At 41.8% G+C, this 20,707-nt stretch overlaps 2 protein-coding genes across 4 annotated transcripts in view; one reads left to right on the plus strand and one right to left on the minus strand.

Moving 5' to 3' along the window:
• klf8 (Kruppel like factor 8) overlaps window positions 1–886 on the minus strand; it is a 102,843-nt gene extending 101,957 nt beyond the window's left edge. The window contains exon 1 of one of the 2 annotated variants that reach the window (XM_058087900.2): window positions 462–886. In XM_058087900.2, the coding sequence (XP_057943883.2) occupies window positions 462–488 (27 nt within the window). In that variant the 5' untranslated portion in view covers window positions 489–886. The remainder of the gene's footprint in view (window positions 1–461) is intronic. The other variant, XM_058087901.2, reaches the window with a different exon arrangement.
• On the plus strand, window positions 784–19,328 carry rbm41 (RNA binding motif protein 41). 2 transcript variants are annotated; one of them, XM_078787986.1, is made up of 7 exons: window positions 784–1,001; window positions 3,192–3,308; window positions 13,202–13,403; window positions 13,485–13,689; window positions 13,769–14,193; window positions 18,413–18,560; window positions 18,637–19,328. In XM_078787986.1, the coding sequence occupies exons 1-7, from the start codon at window positions 787–789 to the stop codon at window positions 18,759–18,761; spliced, it is 1,437 nt and encodes a 478-aa protein (XP_078644112.1). In that variant the 5' UTR covers window positions 784–786; the 3' UTR covers window positions 18,762–19,328. The 2 variants fall into 2 exon arrangements, with proteins under 2 accessions (XP_078644112.1, XP_078644113.1); XM_078787987.1 differs by lacking the exons at window positions 784–1,001; window positions 18,413–18,560; window positions 18,637–19,328 and adding exons at window positions 1,455–1,500; window positions 17,062–17,493.
• Window positions 19,329–20,707: the final 1,379 nt, after the last annotated feature.

Here is a 20,707-nt window from a genome sequence, read left to right on the forward strand (position 1 = left end):
ATGTTTTCTGTTCACATTTGACAGGAACTAACATCTTACTTCCCCGCCATCATGAATGCAGCACAAGACGGTATCGAGATGGCCTCCCGTTGCTCAATAAATACATAACCAACTAAGTAAAATTGTTTTAACTCTAAAAAACAACAAATGATCTCACTTAAGCGTATCCACCCTTGGAGGAAAAAACCAAGAATGAACGCTAACGAGGCGGTGCACCTGGGCATCCTTCAGTGCGCATGTGCCAAAAAAACTGCTACTGTCCCTTTAAAAGCTAAAATGGTGGTCTGTGAGCTGAGGATTGCGCCTTTCCGTTTCCTCCCCTACCCGTCTCTGCGCTAGAGAGTATTACGGACGTGAACCGAGCCGGATCACAGTTTCTCACAGAAAACAAAATGTACAAGTGACATTTTCCACACGTTGCACACACAATGTCAACTTCAATAACAATAATGTACACTTACTTTCTTATTACGGGTCTCCGTGTGCATCTCGGTCACCGGAGGGGTGGAGCAGTCCAGCAAGGAAGGGGGGCTTTTTTGGGGGGGGCGGTGTAGCGCTATCCGGGTAAAGGGAGAAAGGATGGTTTATGGGTTTATGGGAGAGGAGGTGGAGGGGGTGGTAGAGGTGGTCTGGTTTCCACCTTGACAGTGAATATTCGGGATATAGGAGCAGGATCCCTGCCTCTTCTGTTCAGTTCATATTATCCGCAGCGTCGAAAGGCGTCTCCCCACACCCTTTTGCACAAAACAAAAACAAAAAATAACGGCAGCCGGTCTCGGTCAGCGTATGTATGTGCTTCCCTTGTCCGCGTGTTGTTGCCGTGTATTCAAGAAGGGCTGGGCTCTCTCTCTCTGCCTTTTCCTCCTCCGCCTCTCCCTTGCTTGTGACCCCACCCTGCGTCCCCACCCCTCATCTCTTGTCACTCCGTTGCTGCACAGCCCCTGCAGAGTAGAGCAGAGCTCAAACGAGCTGGCGATCCGATACCAGCTGCAACGAAGACGGTATGCATGTTAAAGCAGGAGCATGCATTCGAAAATGCATCTTTTTGCATCCCCTTTGTACACACTTGCCTCTCTACATGCAATTCGGAAGGTGGTGGTGGAGCGAGCACCCATGTCACCTTACTGACGTCATCCAGCAGGCTAATTGAGGACACTCCAACAGGGAGGGGAGGGCTTCAAGTGTGGAGAAAGGCTTTACAGCAATTGATAAATATGACCATATGTGTAACATGGGGATGCATTATAACTATCCAAAAACGCGAGGTGTTTTATTCCATGGAAAAGACACATAAGGCATTAAAAGCATTAAAACCATTGTGTAAAATTAGCTACATCTATACGAGTTCTTCTTTTTATAACATTTTAGACCAATAAAAAGAACTAATAATGAAACAAAATATGCTTCACGATGTCTAAAATAACCTAATTTGTTGACACCACATTTCCCATGATACAACACGCACCGGAAGTAGGAAGCCAAATGCGGAAGCATGCGAAGGTAAACAAGTAGCATTTCGAGCAATTCTGTTGCGTCAAATATATTTTAGTGGAGTCCAAATATTACTCAAAATATTGGCATTAATATAAGCTAACATTACATATTATGCAATTACGTCTACCACTGTTCTAGCTGTAAGCGTTACGGTAGAACTATAAATAGTTTTACCTTCTCGTGTTGATAACACTAAATGCGAACGTCTGAGTTTAAGACGTCCATTTCTAAAAATGAACAACTAATAAATAGAGCCAAGGTTGGCGTTTGTGTGTGAAAGAATAGTAAAAGTTCAACTGTCCTCAAATGTAAGTTTTAGTCTCGAATGCCTCGCCATTTGATAGCGCTGGAGGATATGAAGTCATGATGAAATATCGTGTGGCCTTATAAGGCGGTCTGGGAACGTTAATTTAGTCTACGAAATTTATGTAGAAAAGGTAGTAGATAAATGCAAAAACATAATAAATTTAATGAGAGCTGTTACAGTTACAGAATGGGGAGCAGATAAGCAATCACTGATGTATATATACAGTATAGAGCTTTGAATAGAAAGAAATATATACAAAGCATTCAGGATTTGTACAGGTGCAATTCAATCAACTCCGATTAAAGCAATGCAAATAGAGGTAAGAGTGTCTACTGGAGTAGACTGAAAGGATGCCTACACGGAAACTTGGCTAAGAGTGTGATCCAGGACTGTTGGGTGTATAATTCAACTAAAAGCAATATCTTTGGCTGGAAAATTAAAGGCATAGCAGAGGAATATAAATTAAATACTATAGATATTAATAATCTAACACCCATTGGTAATGTTCCTATCTGGCTTTTCCCAAAACAAAAAAATGGCAAAGCAGATGGGATAGGGATAAAAAGGGAAGGCAATACTACAAAGTACAAAAAGATGTTAAAACACAAGTGGTGAAGATGAAAAACAGAAAAGAGGAAACTATCTTAACAAGGCTACGATTTGATCATACTGGGTTAAATAAAACATTGTTTTTAGTAGGTAAAAGCACATGTGAAGTATGTATAGAATGTAAGGCCATAGAAAATTTGGAACATGTACTGCTACATTGTAGGAAATATAGGGAAGAGCGAATGAAGCTATGGGAAAGGATTACTAAAATAGGAAAGGAGTGGAGCATGGAGAGTATAGTAGGGACAGTTGGTGAGGGTGTTAGAGATATACAGAGGGCAGTGATAAGGTATTTAAAGGACACATGACTGTATAAAAGAATATAGATTATTAAAATAATTATTACAATTATCATTATTATAGAATATTTATTAACATTATTATTAGTAGTAATATCAGTTGATATCTTCCCTACTTGTCCGAACATAAAGTAATTAAAGGGCCATAGATACGTACGTACATAGCCTGGTACAGTAGGCGGCGGTATGCACCTTGTTTAAATTCATGGATTCAACCCACCATTAAACCAAAAGAAGAAGAAGAATTTAGTCGACGACAGAGCCTAACAGGCCTATTCATTGTAATGTATTTTTCCACAGATATAAGGTGCATGATGATGGGAGAGATTAACAGGCCTTTTAATTGTAATTTATTGGTCCAAAAATAAATGCTGCATGATGAATAATGACAATTGATAAACTCTTGCTGACAAACTGTCAAAAATTTTCACATTTTAAATGTTGTTATAGTCATATCTTGTCCCTCATTGGTGATGTCTCAGAGTGAGCCGGCGGTCTTGTGAGGATGGCCCACTGCTGGAGGAACAGGAGACTGAGGGGCAACGGCAACTGCATGGCCTCCTCCTGCAACAGCTACACACTCATGTCGACATCGACAGGTAAGAAACCACACAGATGACACTTTTTTCACTTTTTTAAAATATGAAGCATTCAGCAGCATTCCTGGTTTTCACACCCACAAACTAAACTATATTGTAGCGTCGCTGGGAGCACTCCTGGTTTCCAGTGTGCTTTGCAGCACCGTTGATGTGAATAGCTCGTCAGTTTGTAGTTAAAGTTGCATAGTTGTTCATTCTTGGTCTGCTCAGCTAGTGAGAGTGCTTTTATTTGTCTGTTGCATTGGTATATGATGTTTTTGGGATTTCTTGTTGTCACACCATGACTGTTATGCCTAGCGGACACCCGGTGAAATGTGATGGACTGTGTATGGTGTAAAAAGCAAGCTTACTTTTGAAATATGCTCTGCTCTATATAAGACCCTTGAGTGCCACAATATTTTCAAGCACGTATACTATCATACTAGGTGTTCATGTTTCCTATTTCAAAGCAGGTGACAATATTTCAACTAAGTTTAACTGTTAGAGGCTAATTAAAAGTTGAAAACGTACCCTTGTTATGATTCACCAGTGGGGGCGGGGTACTGCGACTGCGTGTGTTGTAGCGTCCTCCGGCCACTCAAAGCTGCCCGGCGGATGCCTGTCTGTAAATCATGCGGCGGAAAAATACATCAGCAAACCCACGCACGTATCGGCCGATACAGATTCAAGTAAAGATATATGAGCCCGATGTATCGGCCGGCCGATGTGTGGTAAGACAAATAGATGTTGATGATATACTTGACATATGCAATGAAAAACTGTCTTGTGTCTCCAAAAGGTGCGTGCGCCAACCGCAAAGTTGGCGTACTGGTGCACATATTCTGATGCAAATTTTATTTTTATAAGTACACACACGTTTGGTATGATTTCTACACAATGTTTTATAAATGAGGCCCCTGATAGTTATTTGTGGAATTGTCACTAGTAAAAGAGATTGAAGAGGGAGGTTCAGTCTTCTCGCCAGGTGCTAGCTCAGTAGAAAGCAAGACAGAACGTGGTGCATTTATGGGTTGTGGATAAGTATGCATAATATGTGGCTTTATTCTACATAAAGACCTCTGTATTTTTAAAGTCCAGCCGAGCACCAGTTAGCTATAACCTTACAGACTCCCGTTCTAACAGTCTGGTTAATCACCTGTGCCCCGACCTGTTCTAATGTGTGATGTCATGTGAGGCTCAACCAGTGATCTATATTTCTCAAAAGCGCCTTCTCCATTTGGGTACCTGCTTTTCAAAACAGTGGCTGGGTTCTTAAGCTTGATGTTACGAGTGATTGAGTCATCTATGACTAATGTGCGGGAGCCAGTAGACTGTGTTGGAATAGGGCTAAGCTGAAGAAATACATCTACTATGCGTCTGAACAGGCTCACCATGGTTAGCAAGCCACTTCGGGCTAATGCTAACCGGACTAGAAAGTTGGCTACAACCTACGCTATTCAGTGTACCCACCAAATTTAATGTTACAAAACTATTCTGTTCTAGTTGGTGGACACGTGCTTCTAGCAGTAAAGCCTCTCGAGAAGGGTACAAGAGGTGCCATATTCACGTGTATTTGGCCGTCTAGTCTTTTAGGAAACGAGAAGAAAAACTTTGACTGCTGGAAGTCCAAGTCGACATGGCTCGCTTGGTCTAGTCGGTTGTTTCGAAAACTTTTTGAAAAAGTAGAAGAAGAAACTATAAGAAAAACTCTGGTGCTACTACTTTATGCTATATAAGTTGTACTTTATAATGTATATAGTATGTACCTGATATACACTCGTATAAGGTACAAAGACCTACCGTTCAGAGGCTGTGCTCTGTAGCTCTTAAGATATGGCTCCAATCTTTATGGTCTGATCCCCACAGCCCCCTCAAACACTTCTTCAATTTCTTCTACTTCAAAATCATCTTCAATGACCAAAGAACAGTCTGAAATGTCAGAAAATAGCTCACTTTCCTTGCTCTGGTGTTGTTCCATGGCTGGCTGGACTGTTCTATTATTGACTCAGTAATTGTGATTACTGAGTCAATTGTGAAAAGTGATTCAGCAACTCGCTGGGGGGCGTATCCAAATCATGTAAAAATAACCAATTCATTTTACTCCAATTTCATTGTTGTTTGTTTCATTGTTTGTTTAGCCATGGCAGCAGTATGACAAAAATGTTTTGTTTAATATTTACCACCTTTTTTGGTGTTGAGAGCTTTAAATTTTGGTTAATTCTTTCATGTGGTAATGGTAATGGTTGTATTTCATTTGAACATGCATCAGATTCCAATTGAGTGCATCCCATAATCAGTTCACAGTTCCACATGTCCAAAAGGAGTAGGAAGAAGCAAAGCTTATTAAATCCTACCCCTCCATCTGGTACTTTTACAATCAGTCACTGTTACATTTGTTCACTTCCTGCTTTCCTAATATAGTTCAATATATATTTGTTTTGTCACGTACTGAAGTAGGAGGTGATATGAGCATCCAGTGACATAATGGGTACCATACTAAGTGTCAATATAGTGATATATGTAGCACATCATGACTGGTTCAAGACTCTTCATCCTTGTATTTAGCAAACATCAACTGCTTGTATTGTTTCTTGAATTGGCTCATCGTTGTGCATTGTTTGATTTCCTTACTCAATCCATTCCATAGTTTGATTCCACATACTGAAATTCTATGGCTTTTTAACGTAGTCCTAGCATAGAAGTGTTTCAAATGTACTTCTTCCCTGAGCTCATATTTCTCCTCACTTGTAGAGCAGTATTGGATGACATTTTTAGCTAATTGGTTATTTTTAGCCTTATGCATTATTTTAGCTGTTTGAAGATGAACTATATCAGCAAGTTTAAGTATTTGTAATTTTAGAAATAAGGAGTTAGTATGTTCTCTGTAGGCGGCATTATGAATCATCCTTACAGACCTTTTTTGCAGTACATTTAGCGAGTGAAGATTGCTTTTATAGTTATTAGCCCATATTTCCACACAATAAGTAGGATATGGTAGAACCAGAGAGCAATAAAGAGTGTGGAGTGATTTCTGATTGAGAACAAATTTTGCTTTGTTCAATATTGAAATATTTCTTGCCACCTTCTGTTGTATATTTGTAATATGAGGTTTCCAGCTCATATTTTCATCTATTGTGATCCCCAAAAATGTATTTCCCTTCACCCTTTCAATGTCTACGCCGTCTATTTGTATTTTGTTGGTGCGTGTCCTTTCTGCTGTTACCAAACAGCATGATTTTAGTTTTACTTAGGTTCAAGGACAATTTATTATCATCAAACCATCTTTTTAGTGTAACCATTTCTTCTCTGACCTTTCTAATGATTTTGTCTGTACTCCCTCCAGAACAAAAAGTAGTGGTATCGTCCGCAAATAATACCACCTTTAAGTCTTTCGTGACTTTGGAGATATCATTGATGTACAAGTTGAACAGTGTTGATCCCAGTATTGACCCCTGGGGAACTCCGCACATAATATATGAACTTGCAGATGTGTGTTCTCCTAGCTTTACGTATTGCTTCCTGTGACACAACATTCTTATCAAATGCTTCACAATCTGATTTTTTGTATTCATTTGTTTTCATAACCTTTTCCTGGAATCAGAGTATAGATATAATGGGGGAGGTATCCTATGTGATTCCATTGTGATCCCATTGTGAGGGTCATTTGCAGAGAAGTAGAACATGATCCACCTCAGTTGTGTTGCCGGGTGATACTAGGTCACATTAGGACACTTTAAATCCCCTCTATCAAATGGTAAGTAGAGTCAGCATAACCCAAGCCTTGGGTTCCTGTTATTTCATATAATTCTTACAAATTATTTTTTAAGGTAGACAATAAATCTGATGGAGGTGGCAGAGGCATGTTCTGAAAGAGATAAAGCAGCTTTTGGCAGCACATTAATTGTTACTATATATTGATTCTCCCAATTACATATGTTAGTAATGACATCTACATATAATCTACAAATACATCCATCCATCAATTGACTAATTGATTGCTTTCATTAGTGGAGGGAAATTAGCATCAGCAACCTGATCGAGTCTGGGTGGGATTTGAATCTCTAAATATTTGAATCTTTCGAGTGAATTATCTGGGATGAGACTCAGTACCTCCAAATCAGAGGCCATGGTTCTCAGTCGGAAAAGGGTGGCGTGCTCCCTCTGGGTTGGGAATGAGGTCCTGCCCCAGGTGGAGGAGTTTATTTATGTATTTTATTTATTTATTTATTTTTTTGTCCCGTCCAGCCATTGGGGCAGATAGTATTGTTCATCTAAATGCCCTTACATGCTAAACAGATTTGCTCTGTGTCAGGAAAGGTGTTGGCTACAACTTCCCTGTACCATGAAATTTTATTTGGCGTTATTTGATGTTTTTGTTATGCGCATTTGGAGCGACCGGACCGGAGCAAGAAGAAAAACCAAAAATAAGAAGAGAAAGGTGGGGTGGGGGGCAGTAGAGAGAGAGACAAAAACAGCAGCAACAAGAATTCCCATAACAACAACAGTGACAAACAGAACAGTTAAATGTCAATGATGGCTAAGGGTCACAATGGAGATGATATCAGTGAAATGAAACAGTCCAACTTACCAGTAGCAATAGTAACAATGAAGACATGAACCGTGATAGTAAACACAATTACAGCTATACAGTTACAGTAATTAAAATCTCACTGCTTGACATCATTATTACTGTAATAATAGCATACCAATAGCATATAGACATCAGGGATAAGATGGTAGATTGTGTAGAGAAGCACCCATGTGCTGTGAGTGTCCATATGGAGGTGTGTACTTCTGTGTATATATTCATATATGTGTGCGTAAGCGTGCTTGTGTATGTGAATGCGAGTGTGTGAATGTCTAATTGTCACTGAGAATGACAAAAGGAGAGAGACTGCCTTCTACCACCCAACAAACCCCGTCCCGCGCAGCCAGGTCAAGCCCCCACCGCCAGAGATCCTCCGGCCTCATGGGTGTGGGCAAAGCCAGGGCTGACTCCCCAAGACCCGCCCCCGAAGCAACTCCCCGAAGAGACCAGCAAGAGGCCACGGAAGAGCAATCCCAACCGGCAACAGGGCGCCAGCAGGCCGGAGGAGAGCCGCACCCCCGAGATCAGCGGGAGACCATACCCCACTAGGGCAGAAGGGCATCGAGGGCCACACACCTGTGGGCACAGGGGCGCCCCCGCCAACCGGAAGGGAGCCCGTCCACGGCCGGAGGCGCCACCACCCCACCCCCCCACACACCCCCAGGAAGCAGAACCCGGCCCGCCCCAGGTAACCCCAGGCCTGACCACCGACATAGGACCGCCCCGGCCAGGACAGAAGAGGCCCGGGCACACTGCCCCATGGAGGACCGGGCGGTAGAGATGGAACGCCCTGCGCCAGACCCCCGCAGAGCCCCCCCTCCGTATATCTATATAGCCACATACACACACGCACACCCACATATATAATTATAATTATAATAAAACTAATCATTATCTAACAGGGCTCTACATTAAAAACCAAAATGACTTGCCCATAGGGAATCCTTAAGGTGAGAACTACTTGCCCGAACTTGCCCCATGTAAAATGAAAAGACTGCCATAATGATATCATGTAATTTTTTGTGCCATCACATGAGAATCTCAAATAAATAAAATAATAAAATAAATAATACCTTACACATCGTAGTCGTAGTAAGCAGTGATACTTGTGCACCACAATGAAACTTTATTGAATAGACACATTTGTGTACTAGTAAAGTGTTTTTAATCCAGAAAAAAAAGCTCAATGGTCAAACAATAATTTGTGAAGCAAAGGTGAGAAAAATACACAGAGAAATGGAAGCGCTAGATTTTGTAGCTTGTGCAAAATCAGCACTTGGTATTGGATCTAATCGGTGGTGTTTCATTGTGACCACTTCAAATTGTCACAGCAATGTGATTCACTCACCTGTGCCATCATTTGATTTGCTGCCGCTAATAAAATACTTGTTTAGGAGGCACTGGTTCATCACTTTTTGCTGTTTCCTTCAGAATTAGACCATGTTGGCAGCGACGCCATGATGGATGTTTTCGTAGTCAAACGATCGCTGATTGGTTGATCGTGAACAACGGGTGTGGGTAAAACGCGGACTGTGGATTACGGACCGCGGTCTAAATAAACGATTCTGATTGGTCCATTGCAAGGATGGCTTTGCAAATTACCACCGGAATTACGCAGTCCATGTTTTACCAACACCCAACAAGAACCGCTTTAAAAAAAAACTCTTGTCAGTTATGCATGCCAAAGTGCACTTGCCCGACGGGAATATCACTGATTAGATTTACTTGCCCGAATTTTGTTTTAACTTGCCCCAGGCCATCGGTACATCGTTATTGTCGAGCCCTGTCTAAGTATTTAAAACAATAAATACATAAAATAATTTCAGACACGCGCACACCCCATCCACTCAATACGCACGCACGCACACACTGTGGACGTCCCCGGGTGGGGCGTCCGGGGCAACACAGGGCGAGGGACCCAGGGGTCCCAGACCCACAACCAGGCCCCGAGCCCAGGTAGGTACGGACCGCCAAGGGATAGCACCCCCAGACTCCCCTCGACCACGGCATCGGGGCTACGGCAGTGTGGCAGACAAAGGAGCGGGTGAGGGGAGGAGGTCCGCACATGAGCAAGCGGAGGGGGCGAGCAGGCGAGTGGTAAGGCGCTCCACCGCGCCGGCCGACACCCGCCGGGCAGCTCACCCCCGTGAGGGAGAACAATAGCTCCAAGTCATGGGGAGGCCAAGCACCAGAGCCGAGGAGTTAAGACCAGCGCAAGGCCACCGACGGACCCCACCATCCACCGGGAGGGCTGACCTCCCCCCCGCCCCCAGAACGCTCCACCCACGTACCGGAGAACCATCCCCGACGAGCCCTAAGGCAAGACTGGGGATGGGCAAAGACAGGTGGAGGAGTTTAAGTATCTCGGGGTCTTGTTCACGAGTGAGGGAAGGTGGGAGCGTGAGGTCGACAGACAGATCGGCGCAGCCTCGGCAGTAATGCGGTCGCTGTACCGGACCGTCGTGGTGAAAAGAGAGCTGAGCCGGAAGGCAAAGCTCTCAATTTACCGGTTGATCTATGTTCCCACCCTCACCTATGGTCATGTGCTTTGGGTCATGACCGAAAGAATGAGATGGCAGATACAGGCGGCTGAAATGAGTTTCCTCCGTAGGGTAGCTGAACTCACCCTAAGAGATAGGGTGAGGAGCTCAGCCATCCAGGAGGGTCTCAGAGTAGAGCCGCTTCTCCTCCACATCGAGAGGAGTCAGTTGAGGTGGCTCGACATCTAGTCCGGATGCCTCCCGGACGCCTCCCTGGTGAGGTGTTCTGGGCATGCCCAGCCTGGAAAAGGCCCCGGGGCAGACCAAGGACATGCTGGAGGGATTATGTCTCACAGCTGGCCTGGGAACGCCTTGGTGTCCTCCCGGTGGAGCTGGAGGAGGTGGCCGGGGACCAGGAAGTCTGGACTTCCCTACTGAGACTGCTGCCCCCACGACCCAGATAAGCAGAGGAAAATGGTTGGATGGATGGATGGAGTGTCCACCTCGAGATCTTTAAGTTGTGCATTGTAAGCTTGCAATTACAAGGGGGTCTATTGCCATGTCACAATAGTGGTGATAGAGACCACCCAGGACAACAGCCTTTTTGAAATATTTATGGGTGCTGAAATATTTTCATTGGACACAATTTCTAAAGTTATACAGTTGCGTTCCAAATTATTCAATCCTCATTGCAGGAAAGGTTTTTCGGAAATTGAAAAACATTTTTTAAATCATGTTTATAATAAAAGGACTTCTAAAAACGCAGCTAAAATGACAACAATATTTTTTCTAATACAATAACAAATGCCCTTTTAGTGGTTTGCTCACTGAGAAAATTATTCAACCCTAGAAAGATGACCACTCATAAGAACAGAAGTTTCAATGCCTATGACTCAACGATGTGTTTGGAGAAGGAAGAACAATGCCTTTTCAAGAAGAAAACACCTTGCCTACAGTGAAGCATGGTGGAGGGTCAGTCATTCTCTGGGGCTCTTTTGCTTCTCCTGTTACAGGGAATCTCAGTGTGTGCAAGGTATTATGAATTCAGTTAACTACCAGGAAAGCTTGGGTGTAAATGTCATGCAGTCAGTGACAAAACTGAAGCTTGGGAGACATTGGAGGACAACAATCCCAAGCATACCTCCAAATCTACCACAGCTTGGTTGCAGCAAAGGACTGTAAGATTCTGGATTGGCCATTGCAATCGACTGACATAAATCCGATAATCTCTGGTGGGAATTGAAGAAGGGAGTTGCAGCATGACAGCCCAAAAATGCCAGTCAACTGGAGGCCTTTGCCCATGAGGAATAGGCTAAGATTTCTGCCGATCGCTGCAAGAAACTTTGTGTCAAGCTATGTGTCATGACGTTATTATTGCCAGTGTGTTTTACAAAGTATTAAGGACGTATGTGACCAAGGGGTTGAATAATTTTGTCAAAGTTGTAATCACAGAAAGGACATTTGTTGGTACAGTAAAGTCTCGTTATATCGATATTGTCGGGAGTCGGAAAAAATATCGATATAACCGGATTGTCGATATATCCGATCCTGCGCCGAACTGCATTAAAAGTGGGCAATAATGCACTCGACATTGTTCTATAATATAGAACAATGTTGAGCAGCTTAAATCAATCTTTGCTTAAGGATTTAAATACCAAAAAAGAACACGGCGAACGGCTGCTTCCAGTCAACTTTATTTTTCACACTTCCACCACCAGAGCACAGCACACACACCGATTCCCGCACTTCCTGGTTCACAGGTCATGCTCAACCCGCCCCACATAGCTGGCCAAACACATGCCTGCAACAGAAGAACCAACTGTGTTAGTGGTTTCTCTCGTGTGTATAGAATCTATACACACGAGAGAAACCACGAACGATAAAAAGATATCTGAATACAACACAATTAAATACATGTATTTGTACGCTTGTGTCTTCGTTGGAATATGTGTATATGCTATGTCAGTTGGTTCTTCTGTTGCAGGCATGTGTTTGGCCAGCTATGTGGGGCGGGTTGAGCATGACCTGTGAACCAGGAAGTGCGGGAATCGGTGTGTGTGCTGCGCTCTAGTGGTGGAAGTGTGAAAAATAAAGTTGACTGGAAGCAGCCGTTCGCCGTGTTCTTTTTTGGTATTGAAATCCTTAAGCAAAGATTGATTTAAGCTGCTTTTGTATCGATATAAGCAGACCAAATTGGCTGGCGGGAGATGAAAAGGGCATCGTAGTAACCGGATTATCATAATAACCGGGTATCGTACTAACAGAACTAATTATATCATAAAAGACTAGAAATTTGCCGGGAAATGAAAATAGTATCGTAATAAGCAGTAATTCGTTATAACCGATATCGATATAACGAGACTTTACTGTATGTTACAAAAAATATTGTGATTTAAGTTGCATTTGTCTAATTTACAAGTCCTTCTCTGATCTGATTCTAAACAAGATAAAAAATGAAAGGCAAACTTGCTAAAACGCATTATTGCAGTGGGGGTTGAACAATTTTGAACACAACTGTACATAAATTGGACCCATTTAATAGATTTGTTGCCATTTGGAGCCAAAAGGCAGATGAATCCAACTATCACACAAGGAGCTTGACTTCTGAACATTGAAGGAAGGCAGAAGTTACACTGCTGTTGGCTGTAATCCATTAAGAATACTGGAAATGAATCTTTAGTTAATGAAAGACCAAGGGGAGGAGTAAAATAATACGACAGAAGCAAGAAATATAAAGTTGGCTACTTTGCAGATTTCACTTATTGCAGGCTATTTTGGGAAGCAATCTCTCGTAATAAAGGAGGGAACACAGTATTTTATTTCAACTAACTAGTTCTGTCTCTCAGATGTGTGGCCAAGAAGCGATGTTTCACCCCAGCGGCGCTTTATCGGCCGTTCGGGCAGCAGGCCGCCGGTGTGAGGAGCCTCTCCCAATTCCAGGCCCTGCAGGATGGAGAGCAGGAGCTGGCCAGCTTGCGGGAGTTAGGTCTTACAGAAGATGAGATACAACTGTGGCAGAGCAGAGATGATCCAGACATACCTGAGAATGTAATAAATGAATACAAATCACTCTGTACTGATGCAATCTCAGGATGTTACCCACTTAATGTGGTGGTGGTGTGCCCATAGTGTCACGGCGTGTATGCTGCTCCCGGCATCAAGCAAGAGCGTCTCCAAGTGATCCGAGACAAGATTGCAGTCAGAGAGGAAATCCTGTCCCGCCCGCAACGCTTTGTCACCAGCCAGGCACTGTCACGGCGCGAGATGGAGATCGAACAGGCACTTTTCCAGGGAAACGATCGCCGGGGTTTCCTCGCCGCACTTTACCACCATGGTAAAGTGCGTACAAATGTCTGCGAATTCCTATTCATCCATTCAAAAATCATATGGCTATTTCCCGTTTTCCTCTCCAGATGAAAATAATCAAGAGGGTCAGCAGGGGGCGACATCCTCAGATCCAATGGAGAAACTCTACAGAGATCTCCTGACTAAGGAAGAACAGCAAGTGTCAGTAGAGGAGCCTCAAATGTCACATGAACCCACATCTGTGCAGTCACATGACCAATCAGAGGGAGCTTCCCAAAAGGAGCTACGGGAGGAAAAGAGAAGCATATCAGAACAGTCAAAGCGTCAAGCATCTACTTCGGTAGAGATCAACATAAGCCAACCAATAGGCAGTCTGTGTGGAGCGATGACGGTGGGGTCACGTGGCCCACTGACAGTCAAAGGGGAGGTTGCGACAATGACAGATGAAGAAATTCTGGAGAACCGAGAAACTGAGGAGGGCATCCGCAACATCCCGAGGTTCAGGAACTACCAACCTGGAAATCCCTCCAAAGTAAGGGCACAGTTTTTCACTTCGTAAACAGGGACATTCTACTTTTTTAATAGTAAACGTTTTTAATAGTCCATCCATTCATCCATTTTCTAGAGCAGAGGAGGTCAAACTACCGGCCACATGCCACCCACCAAGCGTTTGAATCCGGCCCGCCAGTTGCTTTCTAAGTATTTCAACTTTTAACATATGAACTGGCAACATCACTTGCAAGTTGGATGTCTTATTTAGTAAAAAAAAAATAAAACTTTAAAATTAAATTACATAGTTTGATGTGGTCTGATGTTTAAAGTGCTCCTGAAAAAAGGGACATGAGAACATACAGCTGATAGCATTATGCCAAAAGCATAACACTTTTGCAGATAATATTAGACAAATAATTTAAGGAAAATTATAAGCATAAAATAGTATATGTTAAATATATGTTGTGACCCCCCTGGACAATTTTGTTAACTCAATGCGGCCCACGAGCCAAAATATTTGCCCGCCCCTGTTCAAGAGTACCCCTTACGGATAATGCATTTTTGCCAGATACAAATATGAAACGAGTACATTTTGTCATTATCTATATTTGTGTTTAAAGAAGGGCTGTCAATCGATTAAAATATTGGATCACGATTAATCACATTTTGTCCATAGTTAACACAATTAATTGCAGATAGAAATAAGTTTTTATCTATAATAAGTAGGGGAAATCTCTTTGTGTTCAGCAAATACAAAATGTGAGCAAGGAAGACCTCGCACAGCGACAATAAATACAAATAACATTGGTCTTGCTACAAGAGACATCTGCCAGGGCTTTGAAGCTAACTTTATCAATCTAAATACTCCTTTTTTTCTCAATTTCCCATCAATATTTGTTCCAGCTTGTGGCTACAGAGTTACCGTGCTTCAAACTACGGTGTGGGCCGAAGGTCAAACAGAGGGAGCACACGTTAATCGCGCGTCAAAAAATTTGCCACCATTAAAGGGAACTTCAGTGAGTACATCATTAACACGTTAACTTTGACAGCCCTAGTTTAAAGACAATGTTCGTTATGTAATCACTCTAATCGCTCTGTGACCGGCCAGTCGCACACAGCACCCGCCCTCCCAAGACACGCTGCACAAGGGCGGCATCAAGCATGCTGCATTTATTGCTGGCATAAAATATTACTCCCCTTTCAATATGTTGCAGTATGCACCTTGCAATCTTAAACTTGTTTCATAAAATAGCTGAATAATACATAATACATTTAGCAATTTCTGATCAATTCATGCCATTTTCATCTTAATATGATGTACAGCATTACAGCCTGCTTCTGGTTTATGCTCCGCCCACTCAGAGTAGATACATACAGATAATTTAGATTGGTGAACAGATACAGTTAGCAGTTACTCGCTCATCCCTACTCATTAGGGTCACGGGAGCCTGGAGCTGGAGCCTATTCCAGCTGAATTTGGGCAAGATGCCCGAAGTCTGGACACCCTGGACTGGTTGACAGCCAATGGCAGGGCACATATAGACAATCACACTCATTCATACTTATAGACAATTTCCATCCATCCATTTTCTGTACCGCTTGTCCTCATCAGGGTCGCATACATGCTGGAGTTTGGAGTTTCTCCAGTTAACCTAACCTTTTGGAATGTTTGAGGAAACCGTAGTGCCCAAATAAAACCCACACATGCACGGGGAGGACATGCAAACTCCATACTCGACCAACGTGCAGCCCTTTTTTCAGCAGTGTGTATTTATTGTTGCATTTTATAATTATGATTTATATTATATATTATATTTATATTGGGCTGCACGGCAGGAGAGTGGTTAGCGCTCAGGCCACACAGCTTGGAGACCCGAGTTCGATTGCATCATCGGGCATCATCAAAAAATATGCATGCTAGGTTAATTAGCGACTCCAAATTGTCCATCGGTATGAATATGAGGTGTGAATGGTTGTTTGTCTATTTGTGCCCTGTGATTGGCTGGCGATCAGTCCAGGGTGTACCGCCTCTCGCCCGAAGACAGCTGGGATAGGCTCCGGCACGCCCGCGACCCTCGTGAGGACAAGCGGTAGAAAATGAATGAATGAATGAATGAATGATGTTGATGTTATTTTTTTCATTAATAAGATTTATACAGTATATATTATTCCCATAGAATATTATCGTATCTGTTATTCTTTTGTGTATCTGTTGTGCTTTTTTAAAGATATTCTACTTCCACGAAGTATGCTGAAACATACAAATTTCCCCATCGAGACAAATAAAGTATCTACCTACCTACCTACCTTATTCACTCCTGATCAGTTGAAAAATTGCTAGCATTTACATTTTGCACTGTTGGATCTTGAGGAGGTTTTAAGTTGAAGTTTAAGTTGAGAACGCAACAAGAAGAAGTGAGACAAAAAAATTGGAATAAGCAATGTATTGCAAACCACCATTAAACTGAAAAAGGCTAATGAAAAGTTTAAGACCACTGCCTCTGAAACACAAAATCAAGACCATAACTCAAAATAATCAAGCCCCCCCCCAAAAAAAAACAATATATATATATACACATATATGTGTGTGTGTGTGTGTGTGTATATATATATAAAATATATATTATTGAAAAAAGGACTCAGATAGTCCCATTCTTGTTAATCACCTGAAAAAATGGTTCTTGGGAAGATTGATGCCAGTGTTGACCGGAGACTAGTGGGATTGTTGCTACAGGTGGGAATCCACTGTCTGGAACTGATGGTCACTTCCCTTGCCATCCATCCCCAAATGTTGTCAATTAAGGGAAACACACTGCATGGTCAACAATCCGACCACGTTCAAAGAGAGAATGCTTTTTTTGTCCTATGGTCTGATATGTTCTGATAAACTAGAGCTCTTTGGCCATAGAGATACTGCTTATGTTTGGAGAGAAAAGGGAGAACACCAAAGAACACCGTCCCCGCAGTGAAACATGTTGGTGGGAGAACTATCTTGTGGGGATACTTCAGTGCATCTGGAACTGGAAACCCTGTCAAGGTGAAAGGAATCATAAACAAAGAAAGATATGTGGAGATTTTGAAAACAAACCTTAAGCGGTCAGCAGTAAAACTGGATCCAGGACGTCATTTCATCCTCCACCATGACAACAATAGAACATATGTCTTTCTTGGTGAAGACCTATCTCCAGAAGACCAAAATGAATGTAGCTGAGTGAAACAGTGACATTTTTGTAGGGGGGCTAATAATTTTGTCCTCAACTGTAGATAATTTGTTCTTCTTGGTCATTTTATGAGTATCGTATTTTCCGCACTATAAGCCTTTTATTCATTCATTCATTCGTTCATTTTCTACCGCTTTTCCTCACGAGGGTTGCGGGGGGGTGCTGGAGCCTATCCCTGCTGTCTTCGGGTGAGAGGCGGGCTACACCCTGGACTGGCTGCCAGCCAATCACAGGGCACGTAAGACAAACAACCATTCACACTCACATTCATACCTATGGACAATTTGGAGACTTCACACAGAGATGGCCGCGGGTGGAATTGAACTCCAGTCTCCTAGCTGTGAGGTCTGCGCACTCACCACTCGGTCACCGCGCAGCCATAAGCCTTTTAATTTTCTCAATCAACAGGTGCCTGAAATATTTTTGCAGCTATGGCATATGGCAAACTGACACCTTGTGACCAATGTAGAATACAACATTCACAATAAATGAAAACATTCATGGCTTATATTTGTATTTTAGGCAGTTTTGCAGTTGTTAGACTTGTAAATGCAGTGCTTAATTCAGGCAAACATGTACATAAACATATTCTATAAGTGTCTGACTGATAAGACAAACATGCAAAAAAGTAAGAAATCAAGAAGGCGGCAAACACTTTCATACCAATAAGTATATATCTTTGAAAAAATGTTGATTCCAACTGCAATGCACTGTTATCTTACTGTTATATTTCCAACTAGTAGTTTTATTACACGTGTAAAATAATGGTTATATATTGTATATATATAATTGTATAGTAATAATTGCATATTTATTACTGTAGGCACTACAGCAATACAGCATTTTGAAAAAAAAATTGCTACAAGATGACTTTGCAATTAAAATGGTAATTTGTTTTAAATGTATAAAATAAAGGTCATTAACCTTCAGACTCAGGCTCCAGCACCCCCCGCGACCCTCGTGAGGAAAAAGCGGTAGAAAATGAATGAATGAACCTTCAGACTCATTGTTTTTTATTTGTTCTTTGTCCCACTGCAGGTTTTATGTGTGAAGAACCTGAGCGCACAAGCATCAGTGGCTCAGCTGGTGGCACTGTTCTCCAGGTTCGAGTGGGCTAGTGGGCCCCCGGTGCTGTACCGACTTCTAACGGGACGGATGAAGGGGCAGGCCTTCATCTCACTGCCAGGTGAGGACTCCAAGATGTTTCCATTGTTTTCATAATAATATATTATTATGTATGTGTGTATATAATGTTTTGTCAGACACTGAAACGGCCCAGAAAGCTTTGCAGCTGGTCCATGGATACCGGTTGCTAGGGAAACCTTTGGTGGTTGAATTTGGCCGTGAGCGACAGGAAGCTGAAGAAAAGGAAGAGAAGAAAAAATAAAAACTAGCACATTTAACTCTGTATCATGCTTATTATTTATCCTGAAATTTGGGAATTTGAAAGTATTAAAAACCTTGAAACCTTCCTGAATCCTTTTTATCCTGCATATTTGGTGAATGTAGCACCCTTCACTGCGCACATGAAGATGATTGTTTGCAATTGCCAACATGACAGGACATGCCCAAATAATCCAGGCTCCAAAAATAGTTTTTTAGTCTGGTTAGATTTTGACAAATTGTCACATCAGCACTGACATATAGATATACTAAGCAGCCTGCATACCTTTTTTTACTGGCTCCCCACAACATACTGTCCTGTGAAGGGAAAAAAAAATCGTCAGGGAACCCATCTGGTCCTGGTGCCTTGTTATTTGGCATTTGCTGTAGAGCAGGGGTGAGCAAACTACGGCCCGGGGGCCACATCCGGCCCGCCAAGTGTTTGAATACGGCCCGCCCAATCTTTCCAAAGTATTTCATTTAAACTCAACATACAACCTGGCATCATGGCCTGAGCCAACCTTTTGATGGTTTTATCAATTTCGTTTTTGACATGGCCTGTTGTTTACAAAGTGCTCCTGAAAAAAGAGACACAAGCACATAATAATAATAATAATAATTATTATTATTATTATTATTATTAGATTATTAGATTATTATAATTATTATTAGAACTATTATGATTATTATAATTATTATGTTAATGCTAATTATTATATTAATTATATATAACATTATTGTTATATTTGCATATTTTACATAATAATAAGTATTATTTTAATTTTATTGTAATTATTATAATATTTTATTATTTTTCAAATATTTAAATATAAAATAATAAATAATAATAGCAGATTGCATGACAATTTTACAGATACAATAATACCAGGTGGACTGTTACGTGTAAAATATATAGTCTGCCCCCCCCCCCCACCCCTGGTTTAGCCCGATCGTTTGCGAGCAACTAGAAGATGTTGAACTGATTGCTTCTTTTACACTGAGATTTTTCTCATCAATGGAGATAAAGATAATAATCTTTCTTTCTTTTTCTTATATGATGAATAGGAGATCATTTTTCCGCACATTACTACTTTTGCTGTCTCCCAGAGAACACAAGCTGAGGTTTCTGGTTGGTCATTAAAATCTAAAAATGTTGTCCACTCTCTCTCTCAGTCTTTTAGAAAGTCTGGGTCTTTAAGCAATGATGTATTAAATCTCCAGCATTTAGTAGGTGTACATGTGGTTTGGTTAGTAAGAAAGAGAGAGACTGGTGCGTGATCACTAATGTATGCCTAATATATGCCTATCATACTAATAATGATAGGGTGTATGTGAATATTTGATATGTCTGATAAGATTGAGCTACTTGTTAAGAAGTAGTCAATAGGAGAGTAAGTGTGGTGCACTGGTGAGAAATACGTACGTATATTCTCTGTGAGTAGGGTGATATGAGCGCCAACCATCAGAAAGACCAAAATCAATCATATATTTCTTCAGTGTTGTTGTGATTGAGACTCACGATGTCCCCCAGCTGGGCTAGACCTATCTATATCTGGATTAAATACCAAGTTGAAGTCCACTCCCAAGATCAAGCTTGAATCCAGGTGTGCAGAGAGAGAAGGAAAAAAAGCTGTGAAAGAAAGAGGGGTCATCAACATTCGGGCCATATATGTTTTACATTGTCAACAAATATGTGAATTATTATATATCTACCTTCTATGTCTGTAATATTGCTGTGCAGTGTAAAATGGACCCTCCTGCTAATTAAAATGGCTACGCCCCTTTGTTTGGAGTTGTAATTTGCTAAGTATATGCATATGTGGAAACTGGTGAGTGAAATGTATGGGCAGCTGCTTTGGAGATGTGATTCTCTTGCAATAAGACAATGTCTGCTTGGATATTCTTTAGATGGTTAAACATTTTTTGTCTTTTTTCTCGAGACCCGAGTGA

Source organism: Doryrhamphus excisus, linkage group LG21 (genome assembly GCF_037039965.1).
Source record: "Doryrhamphus excisus strain RoL-2023G ecotype Guam linkage group LG21, RoL_Dexc_Guam_v1.1, whole genome shotgun sequence".
In the NCBI taxonomy this organism is placed as follows: domain Eukaryota; kingdom Metazoa; phylum Chordata; class Actinopteri; order Syngnathiformes; family Syngnathidae; genus Doryrhamphus; species Doryrhamphus excisus.

What these genes read in the sequence shown, in the direction of transcription:
- rbm41 (XM_078787986.1), top strand. Translation starts at nt 787, where the DNA reads ATGTATGTGCTTCCCTTGTCCGCGTGTTGTTGCCGTGTATTCAAGAAG. An exon ending in ATCCAGACATACCTGAGAAT is followed by an intron (nt 13,404 to 13,484) that starts GTAATAAATGAA and finishes GTGTGCCCATAG; the next exon opens with TGTCACGGCGTGTATGCTGC. An exon ending in GGCCTTCATCTCACTGCCAG is followed by an intron (nt 18,561 to 18,636) that starts GTGAGGACTCCA and finishes ATGTTTTGTCAG; the next exon opens with ACACTGAAACGGCCCAGAAA.